Source organism: Rutilus rutilus, assembly GCF_951802725.1.
Source record: "Rutilus rutilus genome assembly, chromosome: 8".
Classification (NCBI taxonomy): domain Eukaryota; kingdom Metazoa; phylum Chordata; class Actinopteri; order Cypriniformes; family Leuciscidae; genus Rutilus; species Rutilus rutilus.
In genome coordinates, this window is record NC_140222.1 from 21,667,119 (window position 1) to 21,685,601 (window position 18,483).

Below are 18,483 nucleotides of genomic sequence, written 5' to 3' on the forward strand. Positions count from 1 at the left end.
TCCACAAGATAATTCCATTGGTTTGAATGGACTGTATAATGTCACGGACCATTTGAAATGTACTTCGAGACCCAGAAGAGTCTTTCACACACATGCCTAGCACCATGATAATGAGGTTGGACTGTATTTTTTGCATTCAGACGTCTTTTTCCACTGTGGTAATGTCGGTTTGCTTCAGCATCTGGTTCACTATATTTCCTTATGGAACTTTTAACATAATGGAATATTTTATGTTGTGCCAGAGAGCTTAAGTACTCAGCAGTGGCATGTGTGTAGTCAGCGGGTTTTATGTTTCTTTCCTTTTAGCTGGGTACCTCACAATCGCCCTGGAGGCACTCAGATTAACGTTTCAGTCTTGGGTCATCCACTCTTAACACACCTTGGTGGAAATTAAATAATGTTTTGTGTTTCTGAAACTAAACCTGCTGAAAATTCACTTGCAAGAATCTCACAGTGAAGGTCTCAGATGGAATCCCCAAATTTCAGATTTTCTGATTTCTCAGAACATTTAATGGGTAGAAGATCCCAAAGCATCCAGTAAGTATTGGCTTCTGAACAAGCCCAGAGACTCTGGTTGCTCTGTCTGGTGTTTTAATAACTGTTGACAGGGATCCGTGGGGAGCATAACATGTCGTTCCAGGATCAGACAATAGAGGTATAGAGTTCAAATAATGGTTGGGTTGTTTAAAGGGATGCTAAATTAATGGCTTAGTTCAAGGAAGCCTTGAAGCCTTTGGTCAGACCTGTGTCACATTTACCGAAAACAGTGATGTCTTTTTAAATAATCGTTGAACTTTTTAAGTTGACAGCTATAGACTGCAATTTCTAAAAGTCTTGGCAAAGTAAAAGTCTTGGCAAATTCAATGATGATATTCTAGTTTAACGCTAGATTACCAAACAGATTCAAAATCTTTAACGTAAGAAATAAAATGTATAAGAAAAAAACACTTGCATAGTAAGATTTGTAAGTTTTTAAAAATATTACATTTTATCATATATTAAATCATTATTTATATCATAATTTAAGTACTGTTAAATCTTTAAACTCCATATTTTAACTAAATAGATTTGATATATATTCTTCCAGATTGTTTTATGCACACTTCTGTTGGTTTTTAAAGTTTGTTATCAGTGATTTGCAAAGAAAAGGGTGTAATGAATTACATAACTCATTGACTGACCAAAGTCAATGTGTACGTGTAAAAATAAACATTTGCAAAAATTGTAAATAGCTCACGTAACAGTGTTTAGTCTCTTCACAGTCTTCACAGTCACGAATTTAGACTACTTGTTAGAGAAAGTCTTAGTGTTTACCAGGGGAAACATCAAGTTAATGGTGTAAATGACAGCATTTCCCAACTGTGTAATGTGGGAATTGGGAAAAAAAAAATCTGGAAAGTTTTGATGTCTAATGGGAAAGTCTGATGGATTTGTTTAAGGGATTTGTGATGCGGTTGGTGCGCTAAGGCTGGTTATGGGATTTATCATGTGTTTTTAATGAGCTAGTTGAAATACGGCCAAATGAGGGGTTAAATTTAAGAGTAGTTTAATTAGATGTCTTAATTACTTATTAAAGCAGTTTCTCCATGTGTTTTAATACATAATTAAGTGTAAGTAAGGCTATAATTTCAAACGGTATTTAGTGGTTTCTGCAAAAGACAGAGAGATGGAAAAAATTTTCTTCTTTTATTTTATTATTTACTGTCAGCATTAAATGGTTCTGTGTATTCGATTTTCTCTTCTGTGGTTCAGAGTCATGAAGGCATGACTATTAAATGTCTTCAACTCACTCTATTTATTAAAAAACACTTGGAATATTAAAGGGATAGTTAACCTAAGAGAAAAATGTTGTTATTCGCTCACCCTCATTTAATTCCAAACATGTATATCTTCATTCTGTGAAATATTCTAGACTCTTTTTTTTATTTATTATTGAGTACGATCTTTGCAATGCATCAGTGGATCCAGTTTACAAAACTGAATGATTCGTTAATGAATTAGGTTCTCAAGTTACCGATTAATAATTACCAAGTTATCTTTTTCTAACAAAAGGATCATATGCAGGGCTTGACCTTAACTTTTTTGCTCACCAACCACTGTGGCTAGTGGTTTTCCAAAGTTACTAGCCACTCAGCATTTTCACTGGCCACACTTTTGATATCGATACCATGGGGAAGAACTGCCATATATACGTATATTTTTTATATCTCAGCAGGTATATTAGGCTGCTGTCACTTTAAGACCTGACGCACGGACCCATTATACTGTTACACATCCGTTTCTTTCTCAACTGTTCACATAAAACATAACTGATTGTGTTTACATGAATACTTGCCAAGTCTGGCATTTTGACTTTATCTTTTGTGTATTTGACTGTTTAAGCGCAATAAGCAGCAAAAAAGAACTCAATTTAGAGGCGGGTTTGTGTGTCACCAGCTGTTGGAGAGAGAGTGAGAGAGCTGGAATTGTGTATCTGAGGAAAATGAGCATTGGAACCGTTTCAGATATTTCAGGATCGATATGTGTTGGTATGATATGCATTTGGCGAGTTGGCGGGTGTTAATGTCAAGCCCTGATCGTATGACTTCAGAAGACTTTGAATAATCGTAGGGACTAATTTTGTGGTGCTTTTTGGTCATTTTAGAGCCTGAAAGACCTATATTTGAATATTTAATTAAACAGTAGTCAGGACATTCTTGAAAATTTACATTTTGTGTTGCAAACAAGCAAGAAAAAAGACCAAACTGGTTTGGGGAGTAAATAATAACAGTTTTGGTCGATCTATTTCTTTAAAAATTCAACATTTTGTCCTCAATGCAGAAAGTCTCAGACTGTGACATGATGTAATCTTGCCTTGTTATGGAGCAAATGCCGTAATTCAACTTACAATTACATAATCCTTTAATATGTCAATTTCTTTGTATTTTGTTTGCATCCGTTTTGTTATCGGCCAGTGTTTTGGAGCCAGGTTGCTGTGGGTCAGATGGAATCTGTCAGGACTTTTAATTCCTTTAACACATGAGTGGTTTTTTTGGCAGGACAAGCACCCAGACGTGGTCAGCCTTCCAGAGGGATGCAGATCGGAGCTCATGATTATACGAAGTCCTCAACTTCCCGGGTAGGTTGCATCAGCTGAGAAAATTAAATGGAAACTGCAGTCCGTAACTTTAGCTGTTCGCCTTCCGTTAGCGGCATCAAGCGCCTACAAGGTTCATGTACATGTATATGGTTACCATGACTGATATCTCCAGATTACATGCTTGAAACATGGTAAAATCAATGGCTTTGTGTTTTTCAGGATCTCCGTGACCATATTCTGGAAGATTGATGTGTCTAAGGAAGGAGTGGTAAAACCAACGCTTGAGCTCTTGCTGAAAATGCCAGATCAGGGTAAGACGAGTGAAATATAGATGAAGGGATAATGTTGTGTCAGGGTTGACTATCTGAATTGGTATTATTCTGCTTATTAAACAGATTAAAAGTCTTCAAAGGCCATTTTTACTAGTTCAAACTAGCCATTTTGATTATCATCAACATGTCTCCAATAAGCTATTCTAACTTGCATTTTTGGAGCAAAAAAAGAGACTTGGAAATACTCATGAGTCATGGGCAACGGTCAAATAAACATTTCTACGGTTGTTATGCAAAAGTATGTGACTGCTACATGGTGCAGTGGATCAGAATCAACTATTTTCTTATTTTATACTTGTATAATTCATAGATTCCTACTAAAATGTTTTATTTTGTTTTCATCTGAACAGCTCGAGAGTTGGACACCAAAAAAGTGATGGAAAATGGCTCGGATTACTTTCAGAGCCTGCTGCGGATTCTCGGGGTGGAAGCGTCAATTGAGGCCTTGATAAGAACCGTGTGTTTGTGAGAAGTCATAAAACACAAGCCAACATTCATGTCATCAGAACTTCATATCTAATCATTTTATTTGATATAAACACCTGTACAATCACCCGTTAGGAACTACATATTGATGCCATCTGTAAGTGTCAATCATTTTTACGCATGATATGCCCACACTGTATGGAAATATACATCATTAGACAAGAGCTAGAAAAATAAATAATTTTAAATACAAAATGTCTGACAGCAAAATCCACTTTGTATTTTCAAATAGTTACATTTTAACATTAGATTCCATCACAGAAACTGTGATATTCCTGCTTAATAACAGAATTAATGTCCATTCCTACCTACATAGTGATTATAGATCTTTATTTCATTAGAGTAACACAATGTCACCACCTCAGACTCATAATATCTCTGGTTCATTGGTTCATAAGGGGAAAGATGGTGTTAAAACTAAGGCAAAAACAGCAATGTCTGGTGTGGAGAAACTGCACTTAATCAGATACATCATAACACATTAAAACTGAGCAACATGACAGTCAAACAAACGCCATTGGTTGGACAACGAAAGCGTGTTCGCTCACAGGTAAGGCGTATAATACTTCTCTTGACACCAGTTCACATTAAGACAAAAGGGAGTGTCAACACAGTTTGGCAATGTTGAATGTTCATCCATGTAAAACTCAAACACTATTCACCAGATGAGAACTGCATTGAAGGCTTTGAGTTGAGCAAGCCGACGCAGTCAACATCACAGTAAAAGAGGTAAACGGAAGCATGAGTATCACTCACACCACAGTATTTTGTAACAGTAATATATCCCATGACAAGAAAATGGCAACCTTGAGGTGCCATCTTTAGTGTTGAAGTCGCACAGTAAAATTTGCATTAACCGTCATTGGTTTTTCGGTAAAAGGCGCTAAACTTGCACACAATGTTAAATCAACACTGCCATTTCCGTGGCACAATATACTGCTATTCTGAAAAATTGCTGGATCAACTTACTTCTGTACTGTGCTAACAATAAATGCCATGCTGTCCATCTTTGGCCGACTTATGAAATTCGTCTTGCTCTGCAAACAATTACAGCCAATAAAACTCAGGCCAAATGTAGCTGTAGTAGCGTTTAAGCTGCTGGGAATGAATTCCTCTAGTTGTTTTCTAGTCTGCAATTTCAAAACAGATGACTAAGTGTATTAATGTCGAACTCAAAGACAGAGCAGTTGTAGATGGACAGGCAGAGTCGATTTTGCATTTTACAGCAGTTTTTCCGAAAAAAAAAAAAAAAAAAAAAGTGGCGTTTGAGATGATAGACTAGCTTTAAAGAAGTAGTTTATCCAAAAATGAAAATTCAATCATTATTTACACACCTTCATGTCGGTATATTCAGGTTTTTCCACATATTTGAAGGTCCAATAAAAAGCACCATAAATGTAGTCCATATAACTTAAATTTTAAGTGTGTTCTTCACTCAAAACTGAAGTAGTTATTCACTGATGATCTTGCGTTCAAAAATGTTGTTCATTCATTCACTTACTACATGCTCAACACCCAGCAGCGTTTTGTCCAATTCGGACAAAATGCCTGGTTAGAATGAACTGCCAAGCTACATACAAATTCTTCAGCCATTTTGATTAGATTTGCAATTACATGATGGTGAGTAAACAATGGCTAAATGTTTATGTAGTGCAAACTATTCCTTAATAAGACACTTCGATTTGTATGTGGCGGTAGACGGTTACGCCAGGCAAGCGTGCGTTATAAAAATACACTTTCATTAGAGAGTAATATCATTAGACTTATCTTCAAATTCATAAAATCTAATTATGGATAGTGACAGTGTTAGCGCAACCTCATTCGCTAGCATGCAACAGGTCTGTGCTTGTCAGTATTAATTCTGCTACTGTAGCTCGCCGTGGGTCAGCGGTTTGAGGAGCTCTATGGATGTAGTCTTGCTAAAAACTCAAGTACTCGTCTGCTTTTGAACTCCAGACTGCCTGTACAGCGACTGCTGACACGGCCAAGTTGATGCATGGTAAAACGTTCATTAGGGAAAATCGCTGTAAGCCACTTTTTGGCACTTGGAAACCACAGTAGCGCTGCTGCGTGAGAGAAACACCCAACAGCACTGCACAAAAACACACACGCACACACACAACCTCCTTGTCCTCCCTTTTTATAGCCAATGACTGACTCGTTCAGGTATTCTGTGCTTTAGGAGACCAGCCCCAGTAAGAACATCACCCTCTAAAAAGAAAAACAAAAGGTCGTCCCAGCAACAGCTCACAAATGCCGCCGTCGCTGCCAACTTCACGTCGCAGAACACGCTGGGAGGGCAAACTGCTAGACAGACTAGCAAACAAACATAACAAAACTATATCACTATCTCAATTTCACTTCTACGCATTTCCCAAGCAGCACTTGTGGAGGTGTCTCATACAGCATGGAAGAGCAGCGTGCACTCCTGCCTTTCCTTATAGAGGCTGGAGGGGGGCGGAGCTTGCGTGCTCCGCAGGTAGTAGTTGACGATTTTGGTGTCCAGCTTGTACTGGTGAGGGATGCCTTCATACGGTTTGGGGTCCAGATCCAGGATGGACACGGAATACGTAAAACGAGGCTTCTCCAAATTCAACTGGTGTCTGTAAACACAAAGCAAATGGAAGGTTAAAATGACCGCAAACGTCAAGGTGAATCTTTAATTAAAAAGTGAAAAACGTACTCCTCGTCTTCTTCGCAAGGTGCAAACGTGATCATGATTGAGCAGTCTTTGGCGGTCATTGCAACTCTATACTGATGAACCTGGAAAGATGCAAGGAGAAATTAAAATCTGGTTTGTACCTCTGAGAATGAAACTTACTTAGAGATTTGTCCCAAAATATTAGTTTTATATACAAATAAACCTGTAATTAAAACTTTTTTTTTTTAAATGCCCAATTTTGGGGTGAAATACAACCTGTGAATGTCTTATGAGATTCACACCTAAACTGCAGCATCACATGCTCACAGTCTTACCTTCCCAACTGCATATTCTACAGAGCCGTCATCCTCAGTAGGACAGTTTTTAACTGTGTCCATGAAACTCTCATTATAAGGCCCATCTATCTGCAGTCGGTTTCTGGGGATACAAACAAGTGTTGATTAGATGTTTAAGTGCTTTTAAGCACGTTTATTCATAAAGACGATGTGGCTTTGCATGGAAATCACCAATGACCACACTGCACAGGACCACCATGTGGCCACAGTGCCTCATTACTAGATAAAGTACCACATCCACACAGTCTTTTGCACCACCTAGTGTTTTCATCATAATGTCTTCCAAGAACCCGTAATAAGACTTCAAATTGTTTGAAAATAAAGTATATTAATACTTATAATAGTAAAACAAGTTGCGATTCAGCAACTGTACTGCATTTTTACATAAGATTATGCCAGTACAGGTGAACACTGCACAGATAAGGTATGGCCTGAAATATCCGCCCAACAGAAACTTTGCTCAGCAAGAACAAACCATTCTTGCACAGGAATATTGATCTGATAGATCAGTAACGAAGCACTCAATATCCCAGCTTAAACATTCACCTTTCTTTCGGGAACTCCTCTAGATACTGCTCTACACGTTTGTACAGAGGGTAGATTCCTTCAATATCCAGGTTATCCAGCATCTGTACTTGGAGGATTTTTGAAAGGACGCTGTCTTTAGGGAGGCCATGGTTACCTGTGAAGATATGAAAATGAGCTCAACGTGTACTTCTGGACTTGCATAATAGATTTTATGATTACCGTCATATATAGGCAGCAATAATCCGGTCTTTTACACATCCCTTAATGCGTCTTTTAAAATGCACAATACATTTCGTTCCAGTTATATTGTGACTCAACAGTAAAGTGATTTCTATTGGAACTAATATGAGAGTTTAACAATATTTTGGCCAAACCATCATTTGCCCATGCAAATATTCATTAGTTAGCAGTCGGTAAAGGCCTCACCGTTGCGGAGCAGGTCTCTTGGGAAGGGACTGGCTTCACAGTGCGGCCTGCTTTCGGACAGGTGCATCTTCCTGGGCTCCCCCGAGCGATTCGAGTCCCCGCCGCTGAGCAGGGAGGAGCAGATCACCTGAATGAACTCGTTGAGGACGGCTTTGCCAGGCTGGTGGCCGTTATGGAGGCCGTTACTATGGGGGAAATAAGGCCAAAGGTGCTGAATGAGATCATTCAAGTCGGGTTGCTGCTTGGCGTCGTCTTTACAGCTAAATATCAACTCTCCACCCTGAAAAAAAGATGGGAGAAACAATTAGTTAATGCAACTTTTCTTTTATAACCCTTTTCTAAGGAATCAGACCAATATAGAAACAGTAGCTATTTTTTTAAACCCCCGCTTAAGCTGGTTTGCTGGTCTTAGGTGGTTTAAGCTAGTCACACATCTGGACCTATATTTGACCTTGGACCACAAAACCAGTCACATGGGTACATTATTGGAAATTGAGAATAAATAAGCTTTCCATTGATGTATGGTTTGTTAGGATAGGACATTACTTAGCCGAGATACAACTATTTGAAAATCTGGAATCTGAGGGTGCAAAAATAAAAAAATCGAAACATTGAGAAAATCACCTTTAAAGTTGTTCAGTTATGTTGCCGATTGTGCTGCATTCACTCACAAAAATAAATGTTTTATATATTTACAGTAGGAAATTTACAATATATCTTCATGGAACACAATCTTTACTTAATATCCTTTTTGGCATAAAAGAAAAATCTATAATTTTGACCCATACAATATATTTTTGGCTATTGCCACAAATATACCAGTGCAACTTGTGACTGGTTTTGTTATCCAGGGTCACATATGATGATCAGCAAGCTAATTTTCCAGTTGAAAAGTGGCTAAATTTCATCTAAAACAACTCGTCTCCCAGCCAAATCTGGCTAAGACCAGTAAACCAGTTTAAGCTGTTTTCAGTAGTACTACTTCCAAGTTCCAGGATAACTTAAGATTTACTCAGTAATGAAACGAAGGCCTACTGCAAATCAGTATGCATGACATCATCGCTGACTGTTACTTTTCAAATGCTGAGCCTTCTATAAATGGAAGTCGAAGGATATTTTTGCAGTGTTTCATCAGCAGAACAATCCAAAATCGAATTAAATAACAGTTCAACCCACCGAAGAGATTCCCGTTAAAAATCAAAGATGGCACTGATGTGAATAAGGTCTATAGACAGCAGGCTGAAATTAACTACAAAATAAAGTTTGTTTGGAGACGTTAATCGGTTCGAGAATGAATCAATTACGGAAGTTTATATTTACCTTAAAGATTTTCAAGTTGTTTTGTGGTTCCTCTAACAGATTCTTCAATGCAACGTACATTCGCTGTTTGCTCCTGGAATACAAGTTATTCAACAGCATTCAGGTTAGTAAAATAACATACATTTTTGCAAACAATGAAGGAAAGTTTAGGGAGAAAAAGAATTATTTGCCATGACAACAATTAACATGTTAAGGGATTATATGGATTGTCACATCTGATTCTAAACCTTCTGTTTTCTTTAGCGTCAAGTAGCATTATAAAGGCTTCATGCATGATGGGTTATAGGGCTGGTTTCACAGTGGAAAGGTGAGTCACAAAAAAAGAAAAGGTGAATGTGGTCTTTCTCAGTGGAAAATTCTGTTTTAACTAAGGTCAGTTGGCTTGGTGAATCTCTTTGCCGCAGTCAGTTAGTTTTGTTAACCATGCTGGTTAAAGGTCGTACCATCAGCGAAAGATATAAATCCAGATCTGATTTCCTGCACTGAGTGACTGAGCGGTGACTCACCCTGAAAAGAGATCCAGGGGGCAATATCTGCTCAATCGCTTCCACTTCCCATTGGCTAACTGTAAGAGAATAATGTTAGGAATTTTACTGTAAACTTTGCTAATAGTGTTTCGATCAAGTACACCAACTTCAGTGACAGTCACTTGATACACTCTCCAGTTTCCGTTTCACCTCTACTTTGGGACTGAAACTGATTTTTGTACATCTTCTCCAGCCAAACCCCCAAAGGACTGATTGTGTGATAGCGTACAGTACAAACAGACAGCAGGATGTTTACACTACACTGAACCATCCTCTTTTTTTGTTGTTAAAGCAGAAGTTCACATTTAGAAATCTGGCTTCCCTTCAATGAACCATGAGTTACTTTCGTAACGACGAGGCCTTTGAAAGATTCTTGATTGGTACTTACCTTGTAATGCTGATGCATGCAGAATCTGCAAACTTTGCGTTTGCATTCCTTAGTTATGTGTCTTGAAAAGGGTAGAAATCCACATTTTGGCTGGAAGGGAAAAAGTTAAAATATGTAGTTATTTCTCTGCCTCTCGAGTTACACAATGAAGTTTTGTGAACAAGCTTAATGCGAAGAAGGTTTTGTTGTTTTTATGAACACACAAACGAGCCTTTCAGATCGGATTCACGCCACCTTCCCCTGTTTGTTTGACTGACCATGTGATTAAATTCCACACAAATAGATTCAATGAGTCATTCAGCTACTGTGGTTTACTTCCCTAGGAACGGACTTTATGATAAACTGACCCCTAAAAACCTAGTTCTTGTTTTATATGAGATTCAAATCTTTCAATTTAAAACCACAGAGTGTCTCCACCCTAATGGCATGAAGATATAGAAAACCCCATCAACAACTGTCAGCAAGGTCAATGACCGGAAGTGATACGAAATCAACACATTAAAGGCGAGGTTTTTGGCTCACTTTTGCGTACACTCTCGAAATGTGATTATTTTCTAAAGGCCTCATTATACTTCTGCGTCGGACCTACGCCGGAGCCTATACGCTGTAGGCAACGTGTTGGTTTTAATTTATACTTCTGTGTCGTTGTCCGCGTTGATGCGTACCTAGGGAGCGTGTGAAACCCCGAGGGAGGGGTTCTGGCAGACCAATCACAGCGCTTGTGTCCACGTAGAATTGACGCGTTGTTACATTTTTGGAGAGGTGCACGTCAGGGTACGCCGTAGGGTACGCGCGCTACACACAGCCTACGACGTAGCTACGGCGGCAGTTCGACGCACAAGCATAAATGTGGGTATAAAAATGATATCACTGTCATTTTGAGTGCAAATTCCCCCTTGTAGTAAACACAAACATAACGGTAGTGACGTGTTGTGGCTATGCCAAGCTGAAAGTGGAGTTCACCTTGATTTCAACGCATATTGGAGGTCTGTGGTCTCTGAGGTGGTGGAGGGGGAGTTGGGTCAGGTTAGGAAGGCATAAACCACACCCGCTGAATGTGTCCATGACCTTGTCACAGCGCAGTTCTGCATGAAGGAAAGATCACAACACCGTTACGCAACATCAAATCCAGTCTTCAAAAGTGACTGCATCTCACATGCATATGTTTGCAATGAAGAACAAACTACATTTTTTTAGTGGGTGAAACTCCGGAAAACATTCAAGCCGGATTTTACAACAAAAGTTTGAAAATTATGCTTATTTTAGGACATTATCTGCATTGCAATTAAGCATATTTTCCTCTAAATTGTCATTACCGTAATCAATGGACCAAAATGTTTTACTTTGAAGTATACAGTAATGCCCATTAATCTCAAGGATTTTGCAATTAAAATACAACAAATACTAACATAAAGTATAAATACTACACTGTTGGTTTTAGGGGGACATTACAGCAATGACACTGTTTTTTTTGCATTACAGGAATGAAAAATGGAGGAAATGTGAGTAATTGTTATAAGAATGCAAAACTTTTTTTGTGGAAATGTGATAAAAATGTGTTCTGGATCGATTTTATAATATTCACCAAATGTTTAAAAGAAAAAAAAGGAAAGTTTGGTCATTCGTACCAGGTCGTTCTTGTTGGACCTTCAGCGACAGCTGTCTCACAAAGTCCAGCGGTAGTTTGACAACCTCCTGTAAACAATCAAACCATTATTTCCATCTTATTCGCTAGGTCACGGCTTGTGTTAAAGCAACATGATGTATTGATGTACACAAACTTCTTGAACTGTAACTTACTCCACTGTGAACGTATTTCTCCCCCAACAAAGGCTTCATGACATATTTACTATAATCTACAATGTTGAGGATGTGTCGAAAAGCTTGTTCTGCGGTCTGTTAGGAAAGAAGTAGGACAAATTATACTACACTGTATGTCAATGCAAACAGACCAAGACCAAACACTTTTTGCATATTTACATTGTTGCAGATGACCTTTGTACCAAAAGAGACACTTTACTTCCAATATGGGCAAGAAAACACACACAACTAATGTGACTATTTACAAGTTTTATGAACAATTTACCATCACATTTATATTGTATGAAAAGGCAATACTACGGTGGCAGAGAGAGCTCAACGCACTGCAACTGAATGAGTATTTGCAGAGTGTTTCTATATTTGGTTGTGTTGTGAGTATTCGCAGTGTGTTTCTGTATTTGGTTGTGTTGTGAGTATTTGTCAAAATTGACAAATTGATGTTTTCTTAATTTGCTGGTGTTTTTTCTATTTGCAAGTGTTTTCTTCAGTTTCAATGCATGGAGCTCTCTCGGCCACCATTCAATTCTGCTTTATGGTGCACACTCAACTAATGTGGCTATTTACAAGTTTTATGAACAATTTACCATCACATTTATATTGTACGAAAAGGCAATACTACGGTGGCAGAGAGAGCTCAACGCACTGCAACTGAATGAGTATTTGCAGCACATTTCTGTATTTGGTTGTGTTGTGAGTATTTGCAGCTTGTTTCTATATTTGGTTGTGTTGTGAGTATTTGCAGTGTGTTTCTGTATTTGTTTGTGTTGTGAGTGTTTGCAGCACATTTCTATATTTGGTTGTGTTGTGAGTATTTGCAGTGTGTTTCTGTATTTGGTTGTGTTCTGAGTATTTGCAGTGTGTTTCTGTATTTGTTTGTGTTGTGAGTATTTGCAGCACATTTCTATATTTGGTTGTGTTGTGAGTATTTGCAGCTTGTTTCTATATTTGGTTGTGTTGTGAGTATTCGCAGTGTTTCTGTATTTGGTTAAGTTGGCGTTTCTATATTTGGTTGTGTTGTGAGTATTCGCAGTGTGTTTCTGTATTTGGTTAAATTGGCGTTTCTGTATTTGGTTGTGTTGTGAGTATTTGCAGTGTGTTTCTGTATTTGGTTGTGTTGTGAGTATTTGCAGCTTGTTTCTGTATTTGGTTGTGTTGTGAGTATTTGCAGCTTGTTTCTGTATTTGGTTGTGTTGTGAGTATTTGCAGTGTGTTTCTGTATTTGGTTGTGTTGTGAGTATTTACAGTGTGTTTCTGTATTTGGTTGTGTTGTGAGTATTTACAGTGTGTTTCTGTATTTGGTTGTGTTGTGAGTATTTACAGTGTGTTTCTGTATTTGGTTGTGTTGTGAGTATTTACAGTGTGTTTCTGTATTTGGTTGTGTTGTGAGTATTTGCAGTGTGTTTCTGTATTTGGTTGTGTTATGAGTATTTGCAGCTTGTTTCTGTATTTGGTTGTGTTGTGAGTATTTGCAGTGTGTTTCTGTATTTGGTTGTGTTGTGAGTATTTGCAGCTTGTTTCTATATTTGGTTGTGTTGTGAGTATTTGCAGTGTGTTTCTGTATTTGGTTGTGTTGTGAGTATTTGTCAAAAATGTTTTCTTAACTTGCTGGTGTTTTTTCTATTTGCAAGTGTTTTCTTCAGTTTCCGTGCATGGAGCTCTCTCGGCCACCATTCAATTCTGCTTTATGGTGCATATTTGAGAAGTTTGGGAAGTACTACTGTTTAGTAATATCAATTTGGGGAAGTTTTACCTGTCGTGTATGTGCAGAGTCTTCAGAGGGAAACTTTAACAAACGGAGAACTCGACAGTGCTGTAAGGAGAAGTAACGTGTTTGAAAACAAATTTTGCATTCAACTCATTTCACACAGACTTTGGCCACTGCAAGTATTCTAGTGAACAAACTGTCCAATTTTAGGTTGTAAAAAAAGAAGGGATTGCTATGAAACAGGTTTGCCTGTGACTGTACAAATACTCCATCCACTCATTATGTTTTTCCCAGAATGCACTTATACATAAAAAAAGGTCCACAAAGGTGACATCATCGCACTGACGATAAACTCACTGCCTGGCGGTTTGTTTTATGGACTGATGTAACTGATGGTCACTTAAACGCAAATGCAGTTTCTAAACACACTTGCTCAACGACGTTACAAAACCTACTTCTGCCTCACAAAATGTCAGACTTAAAAAGATAATGTTCATGAAGAAATTATGTATAATTCACTTCAAAATGAAAAGAAAAATAAATTATAGTCAATTAAAAACTAAATATGCGCCATGAAAAAATCCTATAATGATCATTATTAAAATGAGTATGAATTAAAATCTCATTACAGCAATGAGAATTTCTTCTATTCTAATGAGAATTTGAGGGGAAAGGTAGTTTAGTTTTAGCTTAGTTTTATTTAGAGTTTGACAAGGCAGGATATTGAAGGACAAAACCCTGAAATTTGTCTTTATTTTAGGTTGTAAAAAAAGCAGGTAATGTATTTATTTGTCATGAAATTAATGTCATATAATAAAAAACATATTCATGAACCAAACCATTGTTTTTTTTCTGAAATGTACCCCAAAATGTTGTTTAAACCACACTTATTTCAATGTGCAACTGAGATGCCTTTAAAAATCGTAATAATCTCACTCAACCTTTCAGACAAGATGCTGCGGTTCAGCTCCTATTCCAAGAATTTAAAACAGGCCAGCCAACGTGACAAAAAAAACCAGTGTGGGGAGTGGGACATGAAAGAATGTCTGTAAACAGCAAATAGATACGGACAAGCCCTTGCAGGAGTATACTGCAGGAGTACTTTTTGAAATCTGCATCAAAGCGTCACCCGTTTTCTTCACACCCAGTTTGTCATGATTGCAATAACATATTGGCCAATGTTGTCTCGGGCTGCTGCCTTGTGATTGGATACACACTCTTGTGTTGTAATCTGTAATACAAATCCAACCAGTTTATGACTCTCGAACGTTTGATCCAGTGGTTTTTCAGTTTATTTGTCGTATGAGGGTACAGACGCACAAATGAGCTGGAAAATCAGGCAAAGGTTAAGCTGTTCCCGTTTTGCAGGAACATATCCTTGATCTTAACAAAACAGGGCCTTGATATTGCAATCCTAGTGAAAAAAGGAGTCAACTACATGCTAAATGGAACTGATACATGAACAATTTACATAAAGTTTCCATAACTTTTTCATTAGTCATATTGAGACAAATCTCAAATATAGCTGATTTAATTAATTTCAATCCGTTGTTCAAATAAAGAGGGTTCTGGTTGTTACATGCAATAACCCAAGTGATATCTTACTTAAAACAATATAACATTGCTGAAACTTCATGTGGCGAGATCTTTTTAATCTTTAAATGTACTTTGGCCAATGTCTAAATACAGAAAAGTGATCAACATCAACGTTTCCACCCATCCTAATCAATATTCATACCCATCATCCTGGTTTAAAATCGGCCTAGACCCTCATTATCTTTCACTTTAAACTGTTAAGGGTTTCCTATCTGAACTTTGAATCCTGGATGGGGAAAATATTCATTGTTTATTATCTCATCTCTAATTCTTCCCATTTAAGAGCCATGTCAGATGCACAAAAGCACCCTCTCACTATAAGATCACCACTGACCATTCCTTCAACCGGCCACAGCATTATGTATCCTACATTAAATGTGCCACTGAAATGGGTTTAATAAACTTTATATCTCATAAAGTGGGTGTGGCATTGATAACACACGTGTCACATGTTGTACATTCACTTTATCAATGAATCCTGATTTAGCCTGCTAGGTGGCTTTAGCTTTAAACCCCTGACAAGACCCCTTTAGGATAAAGAAAGAGTTCATTTCCGTCTAATGGTGGCGTAAAAGTGCCAAACTTAAAGTCTAGGTCCTTTCCAAACAGTTTGAATTGATTTTCCATTGACTGAATCAGATTTGATCGAGTTTATATGAATCTTGGCTAAGCTAAAAGCTAGTAACTATTGAACACCAACCTGCAAATGAGACACGACCAGGCTTTTGTTCCCCTCCCCGTGATATTTCCAGTCGTTTTCGTCCATTTTATCCAGTTCCATAACCCAGAAGAACCGTAAACTGGTGGAGTTTTGGCGCAGATTTGATACTCTGGGCGAGATGATCGGGGTCAGGCGCAAAACTTCTGGTGGATCTGCGTCTGACACACCGACGGGTGTGTAGCGCTACTACCGCTTTCGCGAGGACACGCCTCCTCCGCGCTCTCATTGGCCAGGCGCAGAGGTTGAGGGTTGTTCATTGGCCAAAAGTGTCTGACATTGTTAAATTCACGCGCTGATTGGATGCTAGAAATGACAATCAAATGTTCGCCCGCTCTGAATGCAATTTATGTACTGTATCTGTAAAATGATGTCATGAACGCATGACTTTTTTCTTTCTCTTTTCTGTTTGAAACAGAAAAACAAGTGAAAAATCACAAAAGGCTCAATGAAGTTTATAAATAATGCAAGTATGTAATATATACAGTGTGTGTGCGTATATATATATATATATATATTATAAATATAATTTTGAATTGCATGATTTGCATATGTTTTAAGCAGTTGGACATTCAGGGGTGTTCTGTTTTGTATAGAATTAGAACATATCTAATTGATTTAAAAAAAACAATACTAAAACAATGATATGTGAGACACTTTTGAAGGTTGAGGTTTGTCTAGTCATACCATTAATTTTTTTTTGAATAATTAAGCAGTCACTAACTGTTACTAATTTAATTACATTCTTTTAAATTTAAGCCAACTATGAAAATGACATTTTGGAATGTATCTTGTAAATATTTAAAATACACACAAAAATGAAAGAGATGTCCTTTAAGATCACCCATATAAAGTTTTACCCCAGAAAAAAATTACATCAATATTATGCCATTTTTTTATTTTGTGACTTACATCGAGATTATTCTCAAAATGTATTTATCGAGTAATTTTATTCAGAATTATTTTCATTAACTGAAGAACATCTTTTTTTCAACTTTGCTTTTAATATGTAATGCAATGGCTTCTATTACATATAAATGTATTGAATGGCAGTTGTTGAACTAGCTATTTCCTGCAGGCAAATTCCAAATAAACAAATGTAAGTTTAGGAAGAGTAAATCATTACATCAATATGATAAGGAAGGAAAGATTAGTTCATGTAGTTTAATGGAATAACTACAAAAGACTTTTTTTTTTTTAGAAATTCATAGAAAACCTTTTTAATAGAAATTTAAAAAAACATATTCAACATGACTGTACAGGGAGCTTAAAACATACATTTAATCAAAATACATTTTTCACCATGAGGTCAATAGGATGAAGATTTCACCATTGATAAAAAAAAAAAAAAAGATTTAAAAAGAAATCAAATGTGAGCAATGCCTGATTTAATGCTCACACACAGCTCATTAGACAGAATCATTCTTCAGCTGGAGCAAGTCATCATGCCAAAGGATTTGGACGGACTCGACTGTCCGATTCTCAGTTTGTCTTTGCAGCTGTCCTTCTGATTTTTGTCCGGCGGTGGCGTGGACTCGTAGAGGACACATATGGACCCGTCCTCTCCAATCCGGTAGGACACTTCATACGGGTCGACCCACATGGTGAGTTCACTTGGCAGCAGTGAAAAGAGTCGCTCTTTTGTGAGTCCGATCGTACAGGCCGCTTTGCCTATCAAAGGGTCCATCTTGTGGTTGATCCGGATGCACCTGTAACCCGAACCTCGGCAAGGTGCGTTTGGGAACCAGTGGTGCTGATAATGATCTACAATGAAAGAACAAAGTTAGGCCTTGGCACAATCAAACACGGCCTTTGATTAGCATTACTTGCCAACGTTTTTGCTTTGTTAAGGCAGATTGGGGGTTAAAATGGTGCAAGTTTCAATGAATGGACTTTGGTGCTGCAATAAATTGATTATGATCTTCAGCTGGTTTTGTTTGTAACAATAAACAACGTTCATTTTTATTACACTGTATATAATTTTAACTGTGGTTTACTTGAATTTACTTAAAACCATGGAAAGATCATGTCCAATCCTGTCTTACCCCCTAAAGATTCTTCCAAAGAGAATCTGAATTGTTGCAGCTGTTCTTCTGAAAGCAGTCCCGTTCCCCTCAACAGACGTGTGACAAAGTTAGCAGCAGTAGATACCTCAGTTTTCATCATGAAGTTTTTGCATGAGCTGAAAGGGAAAACGAGGTAAAACTGTGATACACCATCAAACGTGAGCACGAACGAGTTTTTTTAAGATCGATCAGCTCGAGTACATCTAAACTCAACAGGCCTGGCCAATGTCTTTGGCATATTCCTTTGTTCAAAACAACACGAAAAATCGCGCCTTAAACGCTACTGACCTGCTCCAGTGAATCGGTATACGGATACAGAGAGTTTCCACAGCCGTTGCGAGCGTTTTTATTAACGAGGTTGTAAAAACGGGCAAATATTTTTCTCTTTTTGACCGCGAACTTCCTCCTTCGGTGGTTGTACGAGTACGTGCAGCTCCAGTTCTGAGCTCAGATGGTAAACACTCTGCAGCCACGCGCCTCCGCCAATCAGAGAG

At 37.8% G+C, this 18,483-nt stretch overlaps 3 protein-coding genes across 4 annotated transcripts in view; 1 reads left to right on the forward strand and 2 right to left on the reverse strand.

Moving 5' to 3' along the window:
* Positions 1 to 3,927, forward strand: part of cenpp (centromere protein P) — a 52,092-nt gene extending 48,165 nt beyond the window's left edge. For both annotated transcript variants that reach the window (XM_084415602.1, XM_084415603.1), the window contains exons 7-9: positions 3,039 to 3,118; positions 3,299 to 3,390; positions 3,762 to 3,927. In XM_084415602.1, coding sequence (XP_084271728.1) covers positions 3,039 to 3,118; positions 3,299 to 3,390; positions 3,762 to 3,880 — 291 coding nt within the window. In that variant the 3' untranslated portion in view covers positions 3,881 to 3,927. The remainder of the gene's footprint in view (positions 1 to 3,038; positions 3,119 to 3,298; positions 3,391 to 3,761) is intronic.
* Positions 3,911 to 16,163, reverse strand: ippk (inositol 1,3,4,5,6-pentakisphosphate 2-kinase). Its single transcript, XM_084415600.1, has 13 exons — positions 15,906 to 16,163; positions 13,655 to 13,714; positions 11,884 to 11,979; positions 11,712 to 11,778; positions 11,047 to 11,168; positions 10,084 to 10,173; positions 9,675 to 9,733; positions 9,169 to 9,241; positions 7,849 to 8,128; positions 7,441 to 7,576; positions 6,874 to 6,976; positions 6,581 to 6,660; positions 3,911 to 6,500 (listed from the first exon to the last, which is right to left on the reverse strand). The coding sequence occupies exons 1-13, from the start codon at positions 15,984 to 15,986 to the stop codon at positions 6,296 to 6,298; spliced, it is 1,452 nt and encodes a 483-aa protein (XP_084271726.1). The 5' UTR covers positions 15,987 to 16,163; the 3' UTR covers positions 3,911 to 6,295.
* Positions 16,164 to 16,914: 751 nt separating this feature from the next.
* Positions 16,915 to 18,440, reverse strand: LOC311294717 (protein BTG1). The gene is made up of 3 exons (XM_084415732.1): positions 18,278 to 18,440; positions 17,969 to 18,105; positions 16,915 to 17,687 (listed from the first exon to the last, which is right to left on the reverse strand). Exons 2-3 carry the CDS (start codon positions 18,087 to 18,089, stop codon positions 17,350 to 17,352), a joined length of 459 nt encoding a protein of 152 aa, XP_084271858.1. The 5' UTR covers positions 18,090 to 18,105; positions 18,278 to 18,440; the 3' UTR covers positions 16,915 to 17,349.
* Between the last annotated feature and the right edge of the window lie 43 nt (positions 18,441 to 18,483).

Bases quoted from the DNA above. Each gene is read 5' to 3' on its own strand.
- ippk (XM_084415600.1), bottom strand. From the start codon at position 15,986: ATGGAACTGGATAAAATGGACGAAAACGACTGGAAATATCACGGGGAG. The intron at 11,169-11,711 runs GTACGAATGACC...TCCTTCATGCAG, and splicing joins GGTCCAACAAGAACGACCTG to AACTGCGCTGTGACAAGGTC. The intron at 7,577-7,848 runs GTGAGGCCTTTA...ATATCTTCACAG, and splicing joins AAGAGACCTGCTCCGCAACG to GTAACCATGGCCTCCCTAAA.
- LOC311294717 (XM_084415732.1), bottom strand. From the start codon at position 18,089: ATGATGAAAACTGAGGTATCTACTGCTGCTAACTTTGTCACACGTCTG. The intron at 17,688-17,968 runs GTAAGACAGGAT...CTTTCATTGTAG, and splicing joins TTTGGAAGAATCTTTAGGGG to ATCATTATCAGCACCACTGG.